The sequence below is a fragment of the Cylas formicarius genome, unplaced genomic scaffold (assembly GCF_029955315.1).
Source record: "Cylas formicarius isolate icCylForm1 unplaced genomic scaffold, icCylForm1.1 PGA_scaffold_4__25_contigs__length_36172078, whole genome shotgun sequence".
NCBI lineage: Eukaryota > Metazoa > Arthropoda > Insecta > Coleoptera > Brentidae > Cylas > Cylas formicarius.
Window position 1 is genome coordinate 29,847,830 of NW_026844334.1, and position 22,698 is coordinate 29,870,527.

The 22,698-nt window shown below is 33.3% G+C and overlaps 2 protein-coding genes across 3 annotated transcripts in view; one reads left to right on the forward strand and one right to left on the reverse strand.

The window, feature by feature from the left end:
- LOC132700967 (corticotropin-releasing factor-binding protein) overlaps positions 1-22,698 on the reverse strand; it is a 185,571-nt gene that overhangs the window by 118,884 nt on the left and 43,989 nt on the right. For both annotated transcript variants that reach the window (XM_060668568.1, XM_060668567.1), the window contains exon 2: positions 6,717-6,848. The gene's annotated coding sequence lies outside the window, so the exon portion shown is untranslated. The remainder of the gene's footprint in view (positions 1-6,716; positions 6,849-22,698) is intronic.
- Positions 27-1,175, forward strand: LOC132701339 (uncharacterized). Its single transcript, XM_060669149.1, has 2 exons — positions 27-165; positions 823-1,175. The coding sequence occupies exons 1-2, from the start codon at positions 120-122 to the stop codon at positions 1,173-1,175; spliced, it is 399 nt and encodes a 132-aa protein (XP_060525132.1). The 5' UTR covers positions 27-119.

Sequence of the window (22,698 nt, forward strand, 5' to 3'; positions counted from 1 at the left end):
CTATTCAAATCGGCGTTGGTGCTTGTGGGTAGAAGACCTTTCGACTTTTAATTCAACCATGGAAGGGAGTGCATGTGTATAAATACGTTGCATGTGTATTATAGACTATATTCAGTGCAATGAATAGAGAAGTGCGATGTCCATTTCCCTACGACCCTACAACTGGTAAGTTTTATATTTTAATTACCTTTATACAGTGCGCGTCTTTTCTTGTGGGTTTCAGTTTGGGTTATCACTTTTTTGGTTAGTTTCTACCTGTTTTAAAATATGATACTCATCTTTTTTACGTTGCATAATAACCGATTTAAATTGAGTGTTTTTAATAGCTTTTAAATGACAGTGAATGGAAAAGGGAATTTTGGCTTTTAAAAAATAAACAATTTTTAAATTTGTTTCAAAAATGTTTTATTTTTTGTACTAAAAAATTGCAGTTTGCCTTTTTGACAATAATAATCGAATTAAATTGAGCGTTTTTAATATCTTTTAAATGACAGTGAATAGGGAATTTTGGCTTTTAAAAAATAAACAATTTTTAAAATTACTGAAAGTTTTGTTTCAAAAATGTGCGTTTTATGGGGAAAACGCGAAATATATACATATTTTTGTTTATTTTTTGTACTAAAAAATTGCAGTTTGCCCTTTTGACAATAATACACTTACATTTAAATGACAGTGAATTGAAACGTGAATTTTGGTATGCGCGTATAACTTAAAAAACAATTTTTAAAATTATTTGATAACCCCCCTTTTTGGAAGTTTTGTTTAAAAAAAAAATGTGTGTTTTATAGGAAACGCTACATATCATACTTTGTTTTGTTCTAGAAAAAATCGCGGTTTGTCCGTATGACAAGTCGCATATTATGTTGGCGCATCGCTTAGGGCGTCACATATTCAAATCACACAAAGAGTACCGGGGGTTAGAATTCCCGGTACGACATGAAACGACAAGGGAACATCACCAGCAGCAGGAGCAACCCGGTGGATCAAAAGAAACAAAGGAGCAGCAGGAGTACCCGGGTGGGTGGTCGACGGAGTGGGACGGCGAGGAGTGCACTTCGTATTTAGATTTCCTCCGGGAACGGGAAGAAGAACAACGCAAGGAACAGGAACAATGGGATGGTCGACTGAATCGACATAAAAAGAAGAAGAAACTCCTCGCCAGACCAATTTTATAAATAAAATAAAATAAAATGTATTAAAATTCAAGTTTATTTAATTATCCTCCCGATCCACCGCGTCACCGCGCCGCACCGTCACCGCCCTCTACCGGGGGGGCCTACGACGGTCGGAGCGCGCGACATCTAGCAGCGACGGGCGGAACCGGGGCAAAACAGGACGCTACACAAGCGCGCGACATCTAGCAGCGACGGGCGGAACCGGGGCAAAACAGGACGCTACACAAGCTGGGTGGGGGGCGGAGCGCACTCTGGTAGACAGGGGGGACACTAGGACGCCACGCGCGGGGGGCCCCCGCTGCGGGGGGGTTAGGAAATTGAGGTTATGTACGGTTTCTGTTGCTTATATCGGCACTATACATCTACTGAGTGGCTCGGAAAACTCAGTTACATGGTTGACATTTTCGAAAAACTAAACGATTTGAATTTGAGTTTGCAGGATGAGAGTACAAATATTTTAACACTGAGCAGTAAAATCGAAGCTTTTAAGAATAAGCTGACACTTTGGCAACAAAAACACCACAGACATGTTTCCGTGCTCTTCAGAATTTATATTATTTTATAAATAATATAGACTTCATGTTATTTAAAAACGCCATTTACCATTATTTGATAAAATTAGGAGAAAACTTTACGAAAAGGTTCGAAAAATTTCCAGATGAAGAATTAGGTTGGATCCGCGATTAATTTTCGTATGATATTATTAACTCCAATATCCCTTTAAATGAAAAAGAACAGTTAATTGATATTTCAAGTGACGAAACTCTACGCATTCAATTTAGGTCTTAAACAAAGGTGCCATTAAAACAAAATATCGATCTTGATTAGATCCAGAGGATGATTTACGGATTGCGATTTCCCATACGGTTCCGAACATGGAAGCGATCAAGAATTCTTTCCAAGCGTTGACGATTAAAAAAAAACCTCTACTGTCTACTCAGGGGTCGCGACAAATTGTTTCAAAAAATGGGGGTCGCAAATGAAGATAGGTTGCGCACCGCTGATCTGAGTCACAGTTTTGGCAGATACGGATCTTTATCTGTGCACTGTATATGAGCCCAATATTTGCACTTTGTACACCGAACCCATTTTTCTCCTGGAAGAGAATTTGAGTAAGGCTCTCCACAAATCAAACAAAATGTTTCCGTGTCATCTTCATCAGAGCTGCTTCATGAGGCTCTTTAGTTACCCTTTTCTTCTGCTTCCACTTGCCAATATTACCTTATTTACCTTATTACCCTTGTTGTAAATATTTACTTTTGTGCCTTACTCGTTAGCTTTTTTCTTCAATTCCTTCTCTTGTATATTGTTCTTCTAACTCGACCTTGTTGGGGGAGGGGCCATGTAAATTTCTCACATGTACCTGACTTTTTGGAGCAATCTGTAATTTTAAATCGGAGGTTAAGTTCATGCTTTTCGGTGACTTCTTAATTGGTGTCTTGTTTTGGGAATCTAACATTTTTTGAGCATCACTTTCTAGGGTTTTTAGGGAATCATCTTTATCCAATAATGGTTGGGGAGGCACCTTGGAAAGATCGTTATTGTTGGGCTCTGTTTCGACAGTTTCTGGATTTGGTCTATCGGTAACAGTGGCTGGCAGAAATCGTCGTCGCCAAATACGTGACTATTCAAAGGACAAATACCACTTGAATATTATTTGGTGTGGCGGCAAATGGTAAAGCCTCTTTAGCAATGCAGGGAATATCATACATTGTCATTGTTTTTCCTGAATGCTTCCTCATGCAGGAATCCGTGACAATGTTGATGTATTTTTTAGCGGACCATACACTGGGAGTGAAACTACTATCACACCATTTTCCTGCCGAACTGGATGCATCTTATAGATAGGTGAGATTTTGTTCGAAAAGGTATCATCGTACCATAGATTTTAGCCAATTACGGTAGCTTAATCCATCCAAATCAACTTCTTGAATTCAATTCAATACGATAAGGTTGTCTTTTAGAATTCGGTGTACAGATGTTTTTCTAATATCCGAGCTTAAATGGAGATTAATATGGACATAAGCGAGAACATTAGTGTAGTTTTCGTCGTTATTAATGCATCGATTTTATCAAGGCACTGTTATTAGAATGAACCCGTTCTGTTTCGTGCAAACACTTAAACGACTAAATATCATACTACCTTAATGTCTTAAATTGGGATAATTTGCTGAGTATACACAAAAGCCACAATCGAATAAGGTCTTTTTAATGCCATAAACACAATCACTATAAGAAAACTCAAAAGCTAAATAATTTTAAGATCTGACTATTTAATACGGTAGTTAATTAATAGACTTAGTTAATTTTTAACAATATTGATGAGTGACTAAAGCTATTTTTAGAAAATACCCAATATTTGAAATCAGATGAGAATATCACAACGTAGTAATGTCTATGATATTGTCAAAAAACTAATATAAACTGAGATAAACAACGAACTCTTATTTCAATGACAACCCGTAGAGAAAATTCAATTTCTTTTGACAACATAAATAAGAACTAAAAGTTCAGATTTTCACCAAATTATATGTTATGACATGACAATTGTTTCGACAACACCGTGTCTTTATCAAATGTAATATTTACAAACTACCTGCTACTATATATACAGAAAAATGACCATAAAACCTTAATTAATGTTGTTGCGAGAATTTAAGTTCAATAAAGGAGAGGTATTTAAATCTAATTGATCGTTAAGCAATACATTTGAATGTCTCATTTTGTTAATCTCCATGGTTTCCAATAAATTTAATTTTCTACTTTTTGTGGCTGTGTGTAAAATATTAAAATTGTCGTCAAAAATGTGTTTTTCTGTGTTCAAGGGTGTAGCATAATTAGAAACTAGACTATTGTTTTTAAACGCTCTTTTATGTTCGTTAATGCGTTTCTTGAAGGATCTACGTGTTTGTCCAATATAAATTTTAGGACAAGATCCACATTTCAACCTGTAGACACCTAATTTTTGAGATTTTGGACATTTCGTTTTATTGTTTTTCCTATTGTATTGTTAGTTCTGAAAACTATTTTTAAATTACATTTTCACAAATGTTATGAAACTTTTTCACTGGGCTCTCCTACGTATGTAATTGTTTTAAATTGTTCGTTTTTCTGTTTGCTTAATGTTTAACTTCTTTGTTGTAATTTTCTGTTGAGAGTTACGTATTAAGAAATTACTGTTGTCTGTATTTGTTTTTTATTTATAATTTTATCTCTAATAGACGGATTGTAGCCGTTGTTCAGTGCTATTTGTTTGATGATATTAAGTTCTTTGTTGTAATTTTCTGTTGAGAGTGGCATATTAATAAGTCTGTGTATAAAAGAGTTAAATGCAGCCATTTTGTGTGTATAAGGTGATTTGAGCTGTTATGTATGACTGTGTCCGTGTGTGAAGGTTTATGATATATTGAAAAATCTAATTTGTTTTGCACTTTCATAATAATTAAGTCTAAAAAATTAATAGAATTATCCTGTTCAATCTCGAGATTGAACAACAATTTTGATATTTTACACACAGACACAAAAAGTAGAAAATTAAATTTATTGGAAGCCATGGAGATTAACAAAATGAGACATTCAAATGTATTGCTTAACGATCAAATAGATTTAAATACCTCTTCATTATTAAACTTAACAACTCACAACAACTTAATTAAGGTTTTACTGTCATTTTTCGGTATATATTGTAGCAGGTAGTTTGTAAATATTACATTTTATAAAGACACGGTGTTGTCGAAACAATTGTCATGTCATAATATATAATTTCGTGAAAATCTGAACTTTTAGTTCTTATTTATTTTGATAAATGGATTTTCATCAAGTAAAAGCCACATCAGTTCAATTTCTTTTGAGATTGAAATTCTTTTATTCGTATTTTAGGTTAGGATATGGATATTGAGATGCAGTTTTCACACAGAGTAGCGTTAACGTTTGCGGTTACTAGTTCATACAGAGAACACCAGACGTAGGACGTCCAGTTATTTTGAAACCATGAAGTGCGTCACCATAAGAAAGTAACTGGTGTTCTATCCCAGTTCCTTTTAGATAACGAAAAATTCTTTTCACCTTTACCATGTCCATATTGGTGCAGCATTTAGGTTTTCTTGATACCACTCTGACAACACAGGCACTGCCCCTCGGTGCGGAAAAAAGTTGTTTCGAATACACTTTCTTTGCCTAATTGCCTGGGTTGCAGTTTTGCATGCCAAATCTTTTAAAAATTTTATATGTTTTTCAAATTTCTTGCCCTAACAAATAAGGAACAGGCCATGCAGCTATCTTAAACTCTTGTTCTAATTTTCATACAAACTCTTCTGAAGATCACGTCCCATTTCCATACTTTCATCATCATAACCGTCTAGTTGCTCCATACAAACCTTTTCTTTAAATTTTTTATAAAATAATTCATATATCGAATTGATTATTTAATTGTGCCCACATTCAGCATACAGCTTTTGCTGTTGCTGTTTGATCGTAATCTATATATATTTTGTAAGTTTTAATCACCAACTAGACTTTGATTTGAAGAGGAATAGCTTTATTCTTACCAGGAGTTAAATTTGTTATCACATTTTAAGGAACATAGCTAGCTATGTTGCTTATAATATTACCTTGTAAGTTAAAGAATCGTTTGGTTTCGTTATTTCTGTTGCAATTTGCATTACAAAATCATCAAACTGATCGGGTGAAGTTTTTGTGTTTTACATTTGCACCATAATTACCGAAATTGGGCAAAAGAAAATTGTTAGAACGATAGGCCACTTTTTGAGGAAGCTGGTATATTGGGATTAACTGCTATTTATTTAGCTCTAGCTTGTGTTTTTGTTGAGAACACTTAAACATTTATTGAAATTTGATCATGATTGTCTCGCTTAACGCCCAGCACAGAACTGCAAAACTGCAAAGAGCCCCTAAGGTGGCTATTAAGGTTTTTAATCACCTTCTTAGTCACTAAAAGAGAATTATTACTTAATTAGAGTTTCAATTTATTCTGTTTACAGTAATGTTAGTTAAGACTATCTGCAGCTTCGCGCTTACACCTGGCAACCTGAGTGTTTTTTCCTCTATTTTTGTAATTGTTCAATTTTCTAATTTTTGTTTTTTTTTATTGGATGGATTTGTTTAATTAGATTATAATAGGACCTTCATTTTTTTGCCTCTTCCAAATGGAAAACAATTTTTATGGGTGTTATGTCTCTCAAAATATAACATAGATTTGTATATTGAATTTAACAAAGCTCAGGCGTATTTTTTTCACGTTATATTAAGCCCTTTATGAAAACGAGACGCACGGATGGCTCGTCATATCATTAAATAAATGCAATTAGTTAAATAAAAGAGCACCGATTTGTATAATTAATAATAAGCTATCAAACAACTGTTTCCAAAATTAGTTTTTAAACAGTTTTCGGAAATTAAATAAATGCATAGGCCCCTGAAAATTATAGCCAAATCTGTTTCATATTCGATTGAAAAATGCTCATTTTATTGTGAAATTTCTAGTTCAAACGGACAACACTGCAGCATCCTTTGAATTTGTACTTCGCTGGGACCGAGGATGGAACTAAGGCGTAGACCCTATGGCGGCGAAATCCACAGGCTCCGTTTGTCCAGTTGGTACTTCTTTCACACTATCGATGTTCATGACTATTATTTGGTCTTATGTCCAAATTTCTGAAATGGAATAATGGTTTCACAATCAACAAGTTTTGACAAGTATTTTGAAAAATTAGGAAAAATGTAAGAATTAAAGAAGTTTTATTCACATAAAACGGTAAATAATTATAAATTGGCAGCTATAGCAAATAATTTTAAAATGTTTTTTTTTATTCACAGTATTAGTGATAACAACCTGTCGCATAAAGTATAAAAAATTAAATAACTTTTCTTTGTTAACTGTTCTGTGTGTTGTACGATATAACTTGTTATCAATAATCTGTAGCTTTTACATTTACGTATAAAAAAGTACCACTTAACCTCAAACAAAGGAATAATAAAGCAAAACTTTATTTTTTCTTCACATTTGTATACCTAATCCATGTCACTTATCTTATTGTGTTAAAATAATGCCACTCACAAAAAACGGCGTATTCTTTATCCCGCACAATACGCTATTCATATGAAAATTACTATTTATCATTCTCTTGAGAGGTGTCAACAAATAGAAATACTCTCCATATTTTTGTTTGATATTTTCGAATAAGTGTCGCAAAACATATTCGCTTAGCTTCTCTCGCATTCTCTTAACCAAATTGTTATACGCCTCCGGAAAATAGAGAAAAATGTACAAATAATTCAACTTCAAATAAGTGATGTCTTTTTAAGTTCTGCTGTACTCTAAATTAAGAGTTCGGTGTCATTCAAAAAGATAAGTATATATTTGTGCTAAATAAAAATTCAGGTATAAAGATTTGTCATAGAAACTCAATCATTCTGAACATTGCACTGTATGTAATCTCCACGAAACTGAAACTCTGTTCCACGTGCTGTTTAGATGCCTTCTTTACGATGTTGTTTATTTTATTTTATTTTATCTAATGTTATTTCAGTAATTGTTCCGTTACAATTGAAAATCGTTGTCATAGGAATACTTGTATTTCCTTATAAACGGTAAATTGTATAATAAAATGTATTTTCGATTATTATCTCGAGAAACCTGCGGTGAAAGCGTCATTGAAATAGGATTACGAAGCTAAAGCATAATCCAATGTGGGCTAAGGTTTGGCTATAAATTCCACAGGTCAACAAAGATTTTGTAATTTTTGTAACTATAAGGAATGAACTAATGGAAAAACAATGTTTTTCGAATTTTTCGAAAGTATCTGCGCTCGTATTTGGTGCAGAAATAATCACAGTTAAATTTTTTTTGTCTGTCCGTTCTCCGTTCTCCTTTCTCTGTTCTTCGTTCTCCGTTCTCGCCTTTTGGTTTTTCCTGAATAACTTTCGAACCGTTGGAGCTGCAAAATTGAAATTTGTCTCCTTTTTAACCCTCCTTGAGGCACATAAGCACATATGAAATGGCCCTGATCCGATGCCGGATCTATTTTTTCACAATTTCCCAAGGTTTCTCTTTGTAGCGGATTATGACGCGTGGAAAAATTCGACGACCCTTGATTAACCGTCTACGTCGATAATTGAGACGCAAGCTGCTGTGGTAAAAATACGCGTATTTCTTAAAGCAACCAACTTGTTACTTTCGAAAATCGATAAAATCGAATTTTTCGAAAATATCTGCCCTCGTATAAACATTTTATATCTCGGTAACGGTAGGTCCTCTGGGATCGCCATTGATACGGAAATGATCATCGTCGAAAAAAAAAATTTTTTTTGTTTGTTTGTCCATTCTCCGTTGTCCGTTCTCATCTTTTGGTTTTTCCTGAATAACTTTCGAACCGTTGGAGCTATAAAATTAAAATTTGCCTCCTTTTTAACCTTCCACGTAACATTGCCATGAAACACGATAAGTGTCTGAAATTTGAAGCAATAGACTTCATATTTGGCACATATATGCAGCTTTGCCCCGTGACGGAATCTATTGAAATTGGGGGGGCTGGGGGGTCGGGAAGTATTCTCAAAAAATTAAAAATCGCATGTGCAAGGATTTACAAAAAACATCATTTTTCAAAAATCGTTTACGATATCAAAAAAATTCTTGAACCAGAAGACGCAGAGAATACGGCTCCATAAACTTTCGTTTTTGACAATTTTTCAAAAATACACAGGGTGGGCCGCAAATTAAAAAAAATTGAAAAATGGGTCTCTCTATTATTTAAAATTGGTTAAATCTGAGAGACTGTGAACCAGATATCACTTTTTTTTATATTGCGATATAGCCCGTATAGACAGCAAAAACTTTTGTATTTAAGGTTTTCACTTGTTTTACAGGGTGTTCCCGATATTCCGTGCTAAATGAGAAATGTGTTAAGTGTCGTAAATTTGCAGATATCAACGTCAAATTTATCAGAGAAGTAAAAGTCCGTGTCCACATTTAAACGGTAAATATTTTGAATTTTTTTTTTTTTGGTAATTTTAGCTTCCAGAAAAATATGTTTTCCTTCATAATCGTTCACCTGATCGGTAAAATTCTTTAGCCAGCAGACGCGGAAGATCCAGTGCAATAACCTTTATTTTAGGCACTTTTTCGATTATATACAATATTATCAAATTATAGGCAAAAATCTAAATGCTCTAGAAAATTTTTTTTACAGAGTAAATTATTAGCCGCAAATCAAAAAACGTAAAAAATATGGCTACACTGCTTGGGATATTTTAAAAAATCCATATTGAAATCGCTCTTTCGCGGGCTGTCAAGACGCGATGACGTCATTGATTATCACGACGCACTGCATGGTTTCAGGAAACACTTTTTTCAAAAAATTCTTGGACCAAGAAACGTGGAAGATCCAGGGCTAAGAAACTCCGTTTTTCTGGGTAAATTATTGGCGAGAAATGAAATACTGTTAAAATTTTATTTGAGCAGTATCGTAAATTGTGTCAAGAGAGAGTTTCAGGTTTCGTCAATTATACAGGGCGCGAGATATTTGAAAAAATATCATTCGACAACGCTATTATTTGTGCAAATTTTAATATTTACCGATGTTTACTGTAACTTTGAAGTTCGACGAGATGTGAAGGACACTTTATACTTTTACAAACTTTTTACAAACTTAAGCTCTTACATTTGCATAAGGACGTCTTTGATACGAGCATAAATTGAGACTCTGTGATACTCTGGTTTTGTCACATATTAATTATTGTATTTCAGTGTATTGGTCGGCCTTATTTCAGAGGGAAAGAGATTCGCTCCAAAAAATTGCAGAATGCTTGTCTGAGGTTTGCATATGATTTGCGGAAATTCGATAATATCAGTCAAAGTTTCATTAACTCGGGATGGTTTACTTACCAAGAAAAGTTTGAAATAAACTTTTGCCGTTTTTTATATAAAATTCTACTCCATCGCGAACCTATCTATTTATATGAAAAGTGGTTTAGAGGGGTCCATACCCATAACAGGCTAACTCGTAGTCGTGAACTCCTTAGGGTACCTAAGCATCGTACAACCTTATTTCAATGTTCTTTTACGTACCAGGCCTCAAAATGTTTTAATAAATTACCTTCCAGTGTCAGATGTGCCCCCACGATCTCAATTTTCAATGAAAGGTTATTTACTTTCTACCGTTCTATTAAACATGAGTAATCTTATACTACAGTAATCTGTGACAATCGTACATTACTCTCGTTATAATGATATCCTTTGGTTATATTGTTATTCTCTTAGTCTGTGTTCTGGATATTTTATATGTTATTTGGTTAACCTGGTGGTTGTATGAGCAACTCTGTTGAATACCGCCACCTTCTTTATAAGTTTTTCTAAATATTCTGTCAACATGAATAAAGACATATTATTATTATTATTATTATTATTATTATTATTATTATTATTATTATTATTATACAGGATGCATGCACAATTAAATGACATCGATTTTGCGAAAGTTTCATAGTGGTCCGCAGGGGCACGATAGGAAAACAATGCGTCCCTTTACCACACGAAACCGCGAAGTTCATTCCTTTTGTAATAAAAAGCTGTTTCGCCCTTGGCGCTACGAACTTGCCCCGCCCAGCAATGATTTTTCGAAAACAATCTTGTTTATTGCGATGATATTCCTAATCTAACAAAGATAGTCGATACAGACTACAATTCTGAGAACTGGAGGCTCTTTATGGAGTCCTCTAAGAGAAAACATAAAGCTGTTATTTCGCAACACGGACGTGTTTTTGTTTTTGTACTTGTTGCCCATTATGTTGAAAAGAAAAAATTATGCAAAAATCTGGAACTAGATCTTGATAAAATCAAATACCAGGATTGTAGTTCTATGATGTGTGGTGACTTAAAAATTGTGGGACTTCTTGGTCAGCAGTCAGAATATACGGAATACCTCTATTTTTTTCGTGGGTGGGACAATAAAAACAGACACAAATATTGGGTGAAAAAGAACTGACTAAAAAGGGTTAATTTAACTCACGGATCCAAAAATATTCCTCACCATAGTCTTATTGACCCAGGAAAAATTGTCTTACGTTGCATATTAAATTAGGACTGATGAAGCAGATGGAGATGTTTTAACTACCTATTTGGTAAATTTCCCGTTCTCTCAGATGTAAAGTTTAAAGGAATGATTTTTTGTAGGTTCTCAAATAAGCTGATTAATGGCAGACTTTGTGTTGATTTACTGATATTATAAAATGTTTCCTAGGAAATAACAAACAATCAAAATCAAAAGGAGATTATAAAAAACATGTTAGAGAAATTTAGGGAATTGCAATATGAGCATAAAACCATACTTCTTAAAATCATATCTGGCCTACTTTCCCCAAAATCGGGATACCGTGAATGAGGAGCAAGGTGAGAGGTTCCACCATGATATAAAAGAAACGGAACGCAGATGTCAACGTCAATGGAACGTTGCAATTCCTGCTAGTCATTTAAAAGGGACAATTCGGTCATGAAATATACAAGAAAATCCACTAAGCGAAGTCTTTCGGCCAAGAGGGAAAGATCCTCCAATAATAAATGGACTTAAGTATTGTTTGAGGCTTTGTTACTTAATTTAGATTTTTTAATTCGGTTTTGGTTCTTATACTAATAAAAATAGTTTTTAAACAAACCGAGATTTTCATTAAGAGATAGTGGACAATGCTTATAAATTTAATTTAACTTTCAAAGTTTAAAAATTGTTGACTTGTGCTCGCGATTTAGTTTGAGAAAGTACTGTTGCAAGTGTTAGCTCAATTAGTTTCAAAAATTGTACAGTTCGTTTTTTGTTAATTCAATAGTAGACAAACTAAGAATGTTCATTTTTTAAACAGATGATACAGATGTTTCTCCGACACTTCGACGACTTCGCAGTTTGCTTTGCTATTTCGAGAGGAATTTTTAATTTAGCCATAGCCGTTTTAAATTCTTCGGCACATTAACTCCTATTTGGCAAGTAAATTTTACACCACCTTCGAGCTGGTACTAGTATTCGATTCGCTTTGTATGATGTAAAGTATCTTTATTGATATACACATTCTTATACTTCACTTGGATTCAAAAAAAGCCTCGTGAGAATTTTTTCCAAATACTTTTATTTCGGTTTCTCTAAAAAAAATTTCGTTTCAGCATGTCTAAAATTTTAGGAAAAGTAGGCAATAGTGTGAATGACCTATAGAAATGGTGCGTCAAGATTGTAACGAGAATCAAATGAAAATATTATCATCAAACCAGCTCTAAATATTAACACCTGTACTGTTCTTCTTTCGTTGCCTCTGAACTGCTAAAAGGCAAAGCTTAACGCTAAATTTTATGATCTTCGTTAATTGGTTCCTAATTCAAATTAATTATAAATGCTAATCACAATAATCGCTTTTGATTCTTCTGATATACAATTCACGAAAACTATTATTTACATTATAAATAACTTTCGCCATACATTAAATAATAAATTATTTACAGAGTTTGTTTCCCTAATTTTAATTGAAACACCAAGAATTTGAAACATGCGGGTGGCTTGAATTTGAATGAAGTATTGGCAGAACTAACAATATTTCACCACTAATTTTAAAGTGTTTGATTATATTTATTTTAAACATTTGAAAAAATATTGAAAATGAAGTTTAAATCTTTTTTTAAATCAAATTTTCTTATATAATATAAAAACGGTCTGAAGTGGTACTTAGTAATTAAAATACCAGTGATTTTTTTAAACCAATCTCGATTAAAATATCTTGTCAATAGAAAAAGATTGGGAGATTTTTAAAACTTGCAAAAGCTTAGCAAAATATGTGTTAGAAGGTAAACAATTCTCCCATTAACTAAAATATTTCCACAACACTTGTGATATAATTGTAATCGTAAATGCAACAGTTCACCAACTGAAATCTCCTTCTTCTTAAAGTGAAGTGCGTAGGCCCCATTTCCTCATCTCTTGAATCGGGTCCCGTCCAGTAAAGAGAAAAGACAATCTTTTCATTCTTTCACCTTCAAGTTTTCCCTGTAAAATGAGGCGTTGGAAATAATGTCAGTCTTCACGTGCCATGTGACACAGGAAGGAAATTTTCTTCTTTTGGACTTCTTCAGACACCCACACTTCGAATCCTTGTTGGTTGCTGATTGCAGCCTTGAGAGTCCACGCTTCGATAACATAGAGAAGTAGTATGAAGAACCTTCTAAACTTGAGCAGAATGGTTCTCGCTTCCTCTATCCTCTTTGCACCAAGATGTTCAAATGAAACAATTGCTTTTCTCGTAAAGCGTTTTGTTTTTGCTCGAACTTTTGTTATCACCCAGTTCTCCCTGAGTTCCAATTTCCTAATTTTAACTCCCTTTTTATTTTTCGCCATTTTACTAGACGCCATTCTATGAAACAATATATGTTATTGTCTCTTTATGCAAACTATTTAAATTTATTTATATAGGTATGTTTTTCTAAAGTTGATAACCCTTTAACAACTCGTTTCATTAAATGAACTCAATTTCCTCGCAAATAATAACATCCAGCTAATAATTATGCAAATTGAGTTAAATCCACTATTGAAACACTTCCCGTTGCTACTAATATTCCAATGGAGCAGATATCCGAATTTCCCTTTTTATGGGCAAATTTCATTACGTAGGCGTCGATTTTCGAGTTATCTGCAGGTTTCGTGTTCCCTTTGTTAATACACGTTTAAATTCAGCGCATTATATTTGAAATAATAAAAGAGCACAAACGGTACCATTGAATTTTTATACACGTATCTCATCCATACCCATATAACAATTATTATTATATATTATTATAATATTACTATTATTTAGGTGAGGCTTAGATTAGCGATTTTATAAAAACTATAAATTGTTAATCATATAAAGCCGTTGTGTTTATAAACCATAAATAACATGAAGGCAATTCTCAACAGTTTCGCTCCTGAGGTGTCGACTGATCCTGTTTGATTGGGAATAATTTAATTCGGGTAGCGGGAGGCTACCTGTTAAAAGTGAGTTGATGTACTCAAAGCCTCTAAAAAACTGAAGATTTCGCCAGATTATAATATTGTTTGAATATCCTGTTTGTGATGTTTCTGACATGGACGAGCCTTTGATTTCTTTTTATGATACCCTTTATTTAAATCAAGCGTTCCACTTAATAGACGCCGACGATTTTCGGTCTGGTATAATGGAGATATTATTATACAAATCTTTAGAAAGGGGAAGAGTTTTCGTGCTTATCGAAACAAAGGCAGCCCTTTGTTGCTATCCAGATACAAAACTCTTAGGCGTCAAATCAAAACCCAAACAGTGAAAGCATATAGGGAGTACTTGATCAATATCGAATTTAATATATGAGATGACCTCTCTGTCTTATGGTGGTGAATAATTTAAGGAATCCAAGCCATGTAAATGCGTTTGGAAGACATTAAGTTTGGTCTATATTCCCTCTGATCAGAATTATACAGGTGTGATGTCTCTTTGAGCGCATGGCCACGTTGCTACTGTTGGGGCTGAAAGATAAACTGACAGCCGGTACTGATGGCATCTCTAGCTTCTTTGTTAAGGACTGTATCACTCACTCGCATTTTCAATACCATTATCGAATCATGTACGTTTCCTGAGTTGTTTCCTAAATTCTTCGAAATTCTAGTACTTATTCTAATCTTAAGAATAATATTCTTGTTGAGCAACAGAGTTTTGTTTCAAAACACTCTTGCACAAGCAATCTGGCAACGTTGACTCAATATTTATGTGAATCAATTGGTGCTTTAGGTTAGGCGGATGTAATATATATGAAACGAAAACTCGCAAAACAAATAACGTAATTTCTTTAAATTTCTATTAACGTTTCGATCGTAATTTCGATCTTTTTCAAAATATTCTTTGCTACTATGCTTGGAATTTCACGCAACTTGTTATGGAGTATCTAGACGAAAATATTATTAGAAATATTCAATTCAATTTACCTTTTTTTTATCGATATGTCGACGACATCATAACTGCAGTTCCAAAAAGAAAACTTATTACTAAACTTATTTAATAATTTCCAAAAAAAATAAAATTCACGCTTGAAATTGAGAACCAAAATACTATTAATTTCTTGGACTTATCCCTACATCACATGCAAAATGAAATAAGAACAAGTTGGTATACTAAGAATCCCCTAGCTCAAAAAAAAAAACCGTCATAATAGGTCTCGCTGACAGAGCAATGTTATCCGATCCAGACGCAATTGAAAAAGGAAAACGCGCACTTCTAGAAAATAATTATAATAATAATAATACTAATAATAATATATTTAGTAAACGTATCAACAAATTTTATAATAACGTAAACAAAAACTAACGTCAAAATTCACAAAGCAAATATATACCACTCCCATATATACCTGGGTTATCAGAAAAACTCCAAACCATTTTCAAAGAAGACATAATTCAAATAGGACGCAAAAGTTATAATTTACAAAAAACATATCTCCTTACTAAACTGAAAGCAAAAATTCCAGTTGCAAAAAGAAGTAATATAGTATATGAAATTCCATGCTCTAATTGCGACAGTGTGTATATAGGATAAACAAGACAGTATTTAGGATAACATTAATGTCGTATCAGAATGATGTCTGATAAATCGATTGGGTTTTAATGTTTCTAAACTAACGCATTCGTATATACCTTGAATAAGGGTTATAGGTAAATTTGACACCACAAACGCAAAATAATTTATCATAAAATACATATTATTTTTTAATAACAATAGATGGCAAGATGTTATTTATGGTATATTATGCAATAAATGTGGTAAACCGTATTTGAGTCACGAGTATATTTGACACGAGCGGAGCGAGTGTTTAATAAACGAATACATACATTACATAATAGCACAACCTGAAAATGTGTTTTACGATAGGAATAGTATTAAAAATACAATATTAATATTGCTGGTATTTCCATAAAAATACTTAAAAACTAAAAACAAAAATGCGAAATCAAAAAGAACTCTTTAATTAGGCTTCACATTATTTCTTGCTCTAAATGTCTCCCTTCGACTTCGATACATGCTCCAACAAAGTCTTTAAAAATTGAGCAGTATTCAATAGCATTGGATGACACTTGAAAAGTGGGAGCAGTCTTGTACACCCAGTATTTAACAGAAAATAGTTCACCTTTGTTAGATCAGGAGAATTAGGTGGCCATTTAATGGCATCACCTCTTCCTAATTACCGTTGAGGAAATAAATGATTTGAGTAGTTCGTAACTAGATTAACATGGTGTGCGCAGGAACTCCATCATGCAGGAATCACATTCTCCGCCTCACTTCGTTTTTAATAATCCTTAACATATTTTGCAACCCCTGCTTAAAAGTACGTAAACTCTAAGTAAACTCACCCATTCACTGTATTTAAAAAAAATGGTCCCTACAACGTTATTTGATACTATATTTAGATACATTTGCACTAAAAGAGGCGATCTGAGAACATTATTTCATAGTTCAATAATATTTTGGACTTTAAGAAATGCAAAATTTCTAAATTAATAGAAAGAAGCAAATATTTTTTTCAAAAAATTGAATTTTCTCATAATATCACAATTTTTTTTTGTTTTGTCCATAAAAGGTGTATACCTAAGTTTAGGTATAAGGAATGCTTAAAAAAACTGACAGAGAATTAATGGGCGTAATTAATCGAAATATAATATACCGTGTTCCATTGGATCTTTTCACGAAAATTAAAATCATTCATATTGACTCATGTATGAATGAGTTTAAGTAACTTCGAGCCAAGTATAGGATAACTTAAAAAATAAATGGGTTTGGTTACCCACATATTAATGAACTATGTATATTTGAAAATGGTATATTGTTTGGGTAGTAGTGTAGCAGTACTTCGATTATAACATTAGAGAAGTGTGTAATGCCATTTCTGAAAAACTTAATGTATTATTCTACTTTTAGCTTACAATTAGAATCAGAATTTTAGAATTCTGTGTTTCTTTTGCAATCGTATCAGTATTTTTATAACAATTTATTTTCTATTTGATAATTAATTGCAAACAATATTACAAAAAACCCTTTAAAGATTCTAATTTTTCTGTTGATTAATGTGACGATTCTAGGTCGCATTACTCTCTTCGAACAAATGCCAAATCTTTATATTTATAGTACTAAGCCGCACATTTTCTTTTATATATTAATTGTCCGAACATGTTTAAATGATGCAATTCCTTTAATAACATTATCTTAAAGCTTGAGAATGTGACGCCTTCAAGTAACACATTTTGAAGTAGGGAGTAACGTACCTCCAAAATCTCATAGAACCCGCAACACATCAACAATAGTTATTCGGTCAAAAAGGCACTAGCATAGGAGATCGGAATGTCAAACAGTTGTTTGTTGACTTTGTTACTGACACTTGACTTTAATTCTGGAATACAAGAATTGATTCACTAAGTCCTTGACTCTTCTCATTCTTCTCTGAGAATCACTTTCCTCATCTACTTTGAGATGTAACGTTCATATCTGCGTTTTACTTATTCGTTGGTGCAGTCAACAATATCCCGCCTCTGCGATGCACTGTAGAGAATTAAAAGCAAACAGAAAATTTCAGAAAAAGTATCAGTCAAAATTAATCAAGATAACTGCAACAACGTTAGTTCTAGTAGGTTTTCTCCATTCAGTTTCATGGTCGATATATAATTCATTTTGTGGCTACCTAGCTAACTTTCATCTTTCGCAGCTTAAGGTTTTATTATCAGTTAATGGATATTTATAAAGGGCTCATAAGTAACTGTTTTTATAGGTCTTTAAGAAGACCGAGTTTTGTAAGGCGTCCTATATACAGGGCGTGCGAATAATTTAAGAGATTTTACATGAAAAAATAAGAATGATTTTTCATGCGGCAGGGTGTCAAGCTTCTAAAAAATCTTGTTTCATTTTACTGCATGTCCCTAAATGGCAACAGATTTCATCTGGTTTTTTATTAATGTCATTAATATCCGATATCCACGTTCCTTCGAATTTGTCAGTTTTATGTTTAGTGTAATTTTATCTGCGGCCAATTACGGATATGCAACAAATATTCGAGATGCCATTGCACTTCATAATTTTAATTTAATGAACTCTAAATGAGCCTCTTGTTACAACACACAACAATACCTAATACCTAAATACCTAAACGATAGTTAAAATAGTGATTAAAAACCTATATATTTTTTAAAGTTTGACGCCCTGTATTCGAACGTTATTTCTGGACACCCTGTGTTTTCTGTAAAATATTTGCTGTTATTTATTTATTTCATTATGGTTATAACTAACCGAAACTATAAGTAACTCCAGAATCACCTTAGATTTTATTGCGAGGGCAATAGTGCTATAATATGCTTGGGTAAGTTTCACAAGAGTTGCCATTGTTGAACATTACTTGAAAGATCAGATGAAACGATAACCAACATGTCATCCGTTCGACATAAATATCTTTACACAAAAGGAAGAATATGCGAGAAAAATATTGTTTTCATTTTAATTCTTTACTATATATACTTCTCAGTTTCACATGTCGCTAAATCACCTTTATGCTGACGACACTCAACTATACACAGCTTTCAGTGACATTCAGCAAAGTAATGAACATATAAAGTCTGATTTAAATAACATATAATATTGTTAAGGCTCATCGACTCAAAATTAATCCTACTAAATCAACTTCTGTAATTTTCGGAAACGATGTTCAAGTTGAAAATTCAAAACATACGCTCTTCTTAACAATTAATGATTCTCCCCTGCAATTTTATGATTCTATTTCGTTTCCGTCAGCATGTAATTGAAAAACTGGAAAAAAGTTAATTTATTTTTATAGATACTACTCATCATAAGGGACCAAGAGTTTGTTTTGTTTGTTTTTAGTGTTTACAAACCTTGCCTTGACGCAGCCGATAAAAGACGAATCCAAAAACTTCCAAATTCATGTTCTAGATTGATTTTCAAATTTTCTCCGAACTGCAGGTGGGTTCATCACGCATAATAGATTCAAGTTGCATATTACGTCTTTCTATTTGAAGATCTTTACAAGTAAGCCCAAAAACTACGTATTTAAAAGGTCATATTTTTACACTAGTTAACTCTCTGGACTGATCTGTGGTGCCTACATTACATTACATGCATTTAGGGCTAAGTTAAAATTTAGTCTTCTTAAACGTCAACGGTAGTATCTCGCAATATTTGTTTATTTTGATTCAACTTTTACTATTTTTCTCCTTTTATTCCTACGTTTTCCCTTTTCCTTCCCTATTTGATATTTATTGTTTTCTTACCTAATATACAAGGCTTTTTCTTTGCTATCTGGAAAAGTGATTTTTCCTTTTAAACGAGGCTTTAACAATATCTGGGTTTTGCTTGGATGGCTGCGATTTATTTCAAGCATTTCGGTGCATGTTTTTCTAATTTACTTACACTTATCTATACTTATATCTATAGTAATTTTTCATGTTGTTTTTATTATTATTATTATTATTATTATTATTATATTAATTGCCAAAAAAATCAGTTCTGGAAGGGGTAAAACAAAATAAAAAATTGTCTGTGGCAAATAAAAATAAGTCGTCGTCTTGTAGTAAAAACATATAATATATAATTATACAAGCATAGTTTACTGACTACTTTACAATAGCATCGTTTGTAGCAAGCCAAACAGGAAAAAAAGTTCACATATAAATATATAACATAACGTCATACAGTAAGGCTTCATATGTACATATATGGCACAGAACAAACATTAAATTACAATCAATGCACAGGGCCTCCCAACAAGTGACGCTTGATGCTTTCTTTCAAAAAAATAAGTTACGCTCTAATAGCTCTTGCTTAAAAGAAAGCTATAAATTTTATGTATAAAAGGTTTCTCTCATAAGTTTAAAACCCCCTAGCAAACTATCAGTCATGGAGTGTTTCTCAAAAAGAGTTGGAAAAACAATTATACGAGGGCAGCGCCAAAATTTCCCGACCTGAATATGAAAGAAACAAAGTAGAGTAACAATTTTTTATTATTTTTCAATGTAATCCCCCTTAACTTCAATACACTTATTGCATTTCTTTATTAACAACTCTATCTCTTTAAAAAAATATTCTTTTGGTTTGTCTGCAAAATTAGCTAAAACAGCCTCGTCATTAAACCGCCGTCCACGTAAGTCCTTTTTCAAATATTCGAACAAATAATAGTCGCTGGTAGCCATATCTGGACTATAGGGAGGATGACCTATCTGTTGGAACCAACACTTTAAAATGGCAGCTTGTGCAACACCAGCAGTATGGACAGGTGCATTATCGTGCAAAAGACGCACGCCTCTGGTCAATTTTCCTCGACGTTTTACACGTATGGAGTCTCGCAATTTAATTTTAATATTCGACCATTGACAGTGGTATTGGTTTCTTTAAAATCTATCAAAAGAATTCCTTCACAATCCCAAAAGATCGTGGCTATCACCTTTTTTGTTGACTGGCAGACTCTGAATTTTCTTGGAGGTGCTTCACCCTTACGACGCCACTCCATTGATTATTTTTTCAAAAGAGGGTCATAATAGAGAACTATAGTTTCATCTCCCTTCACAATAGTTTCTATCACAGGCTTCGGTTCCGACCCACAGAGTTTCAAAAAAGGCCGCGCACACTGGACACGGCGTTGTTTTTGAATAGCCGAAAGGTTTTTAGGAACCCATCTTGCACTAACCTTATTCTTACCTAAATGATCATGCAGGATTCGACGAACACTTGTATCACAAAGCTTAGTAATTTCTGAGATTTCCTTGACCTTTAAACGTCGATCACTCAATAGCACCTCTTCCACAATCGCAACAATATCTTCCGTTATGACCTCTACTGGTCGACCATCTTCAAGGGACTCCTGCCCCATTCGAAAACGTTTTGCCCATTCTTTCACTACAGAATACGAAGGAAAACTTTGGCCGTACACACCATCCAGCCTTTCTTTAATAATTTTAGGTGCTAACCCTTCTTTTGTCAAAAACTTTATGACTGCTCTATAATCAATTTGGGTTATTTGCGACATTTTTTAGGACACATCTTGTTTAAAATGCTGTCAATAAAAAACTGTTTGACGAGAGACTTCAATATTTTTTTCGCAGCCTACTAAGATACACATTTAAAAGAAGACAAAGTTTATTTTGGTGCTAACCTCGTACATGGAGGCGTTATGATTTTGTGTTTAATTGTACGTACGGTACTTTTCTTCCATTTTATAGTTCCTAACTTTTTTGCGCCTTAGTATATGCAGATTTTCAATAAAGATATCACTTCTTACACTTGTTTACACAAAACGTTTGTTTATGTTTATACGCACATACTCAAAAACTAAGAAAACCTATTTCGTTCCGGTCCAAGAGAGATTCTGTGGGGGGAAACCGGAGCTGGATGGGTCTATATCACTTTACTCCTGTGCAATATTGTTTAGAGCCAGCTAGATGGGAGTTTGGTCACGAGTCGGAAATAAAATAAGATAATGTTTACAGATGAAGCAACATTTATATGCATATAAGTTTAGAAATAAACATGCGTGGCAGAAAACTGCAATTTACAACTGAATGATATTGCCAACAATAAACGATTTGTTAGGTAACTCAGTTTTTTGCATTTTCGAGACATGTTAGAGACTACCTAAATAATAATTTTCTTTATCGTTGGATTGGTCGTGGAAGTCAAACACCGCCTAGGAGTCCAGATTTCAATCCTATAGATTTTTGCATTTGGAGGTTTATGAAATCACTAGTGCATGAAGAAGTAGTTTATACTCGAAATGAATTATGGCAGAGGAATAAAAATTTAAATTTAGGCAGTTTTTCAAATAAACGTGTCTCTAATCATCTTATCATGTTGAACACTTACTGCCGAATAGAAATCTTTTTTAATATTTTTTGTATTTGACTTTAGTTTAAAATTAAATTTCAGAAAATAGTCGATGTTTTTTTGAGTCTCTTGTTGTAATAATCTTACAATAAATAAAATATGAAAAAACCCCAATTTTTCAAAAATTCAATTGCAACTTCGACCTGTATCTCTGTTAATATCAAGGTAAATTTCTTGAAATTGTAATATTGTTACCTAAAAAGTCCCCTATTTTGCCATGTACCATTACTTATCGGACACCCTGTATAATAACAAAGAGGCCTCCCAAAACCGAGTAAACAAACGATATAAGAAAAGGGGAAGAGAAATGGCGGAGTTTGTTGCTTGGTAGCAGTTGCTTAAATGAATCACTTGCTCTTATTTATAATAATAAGCAAATTTATTTCAACAGATTTACACAAAATTACAGAAAATATATAAATAAGAGAAAAATAATGAAAATTCAGTACAAAGCTAATTAAATCTGGCTTCAATTCTGGGGACGTAAAATTTTACTTTGCTTAAAAGCCACCCAGAGTTTACCCTGTCATGCAAAAGCAGATACAGAAATTTTAAAGAATTATTATAGTACCTTATGATCAAGTCCTCTATGGAGACATAT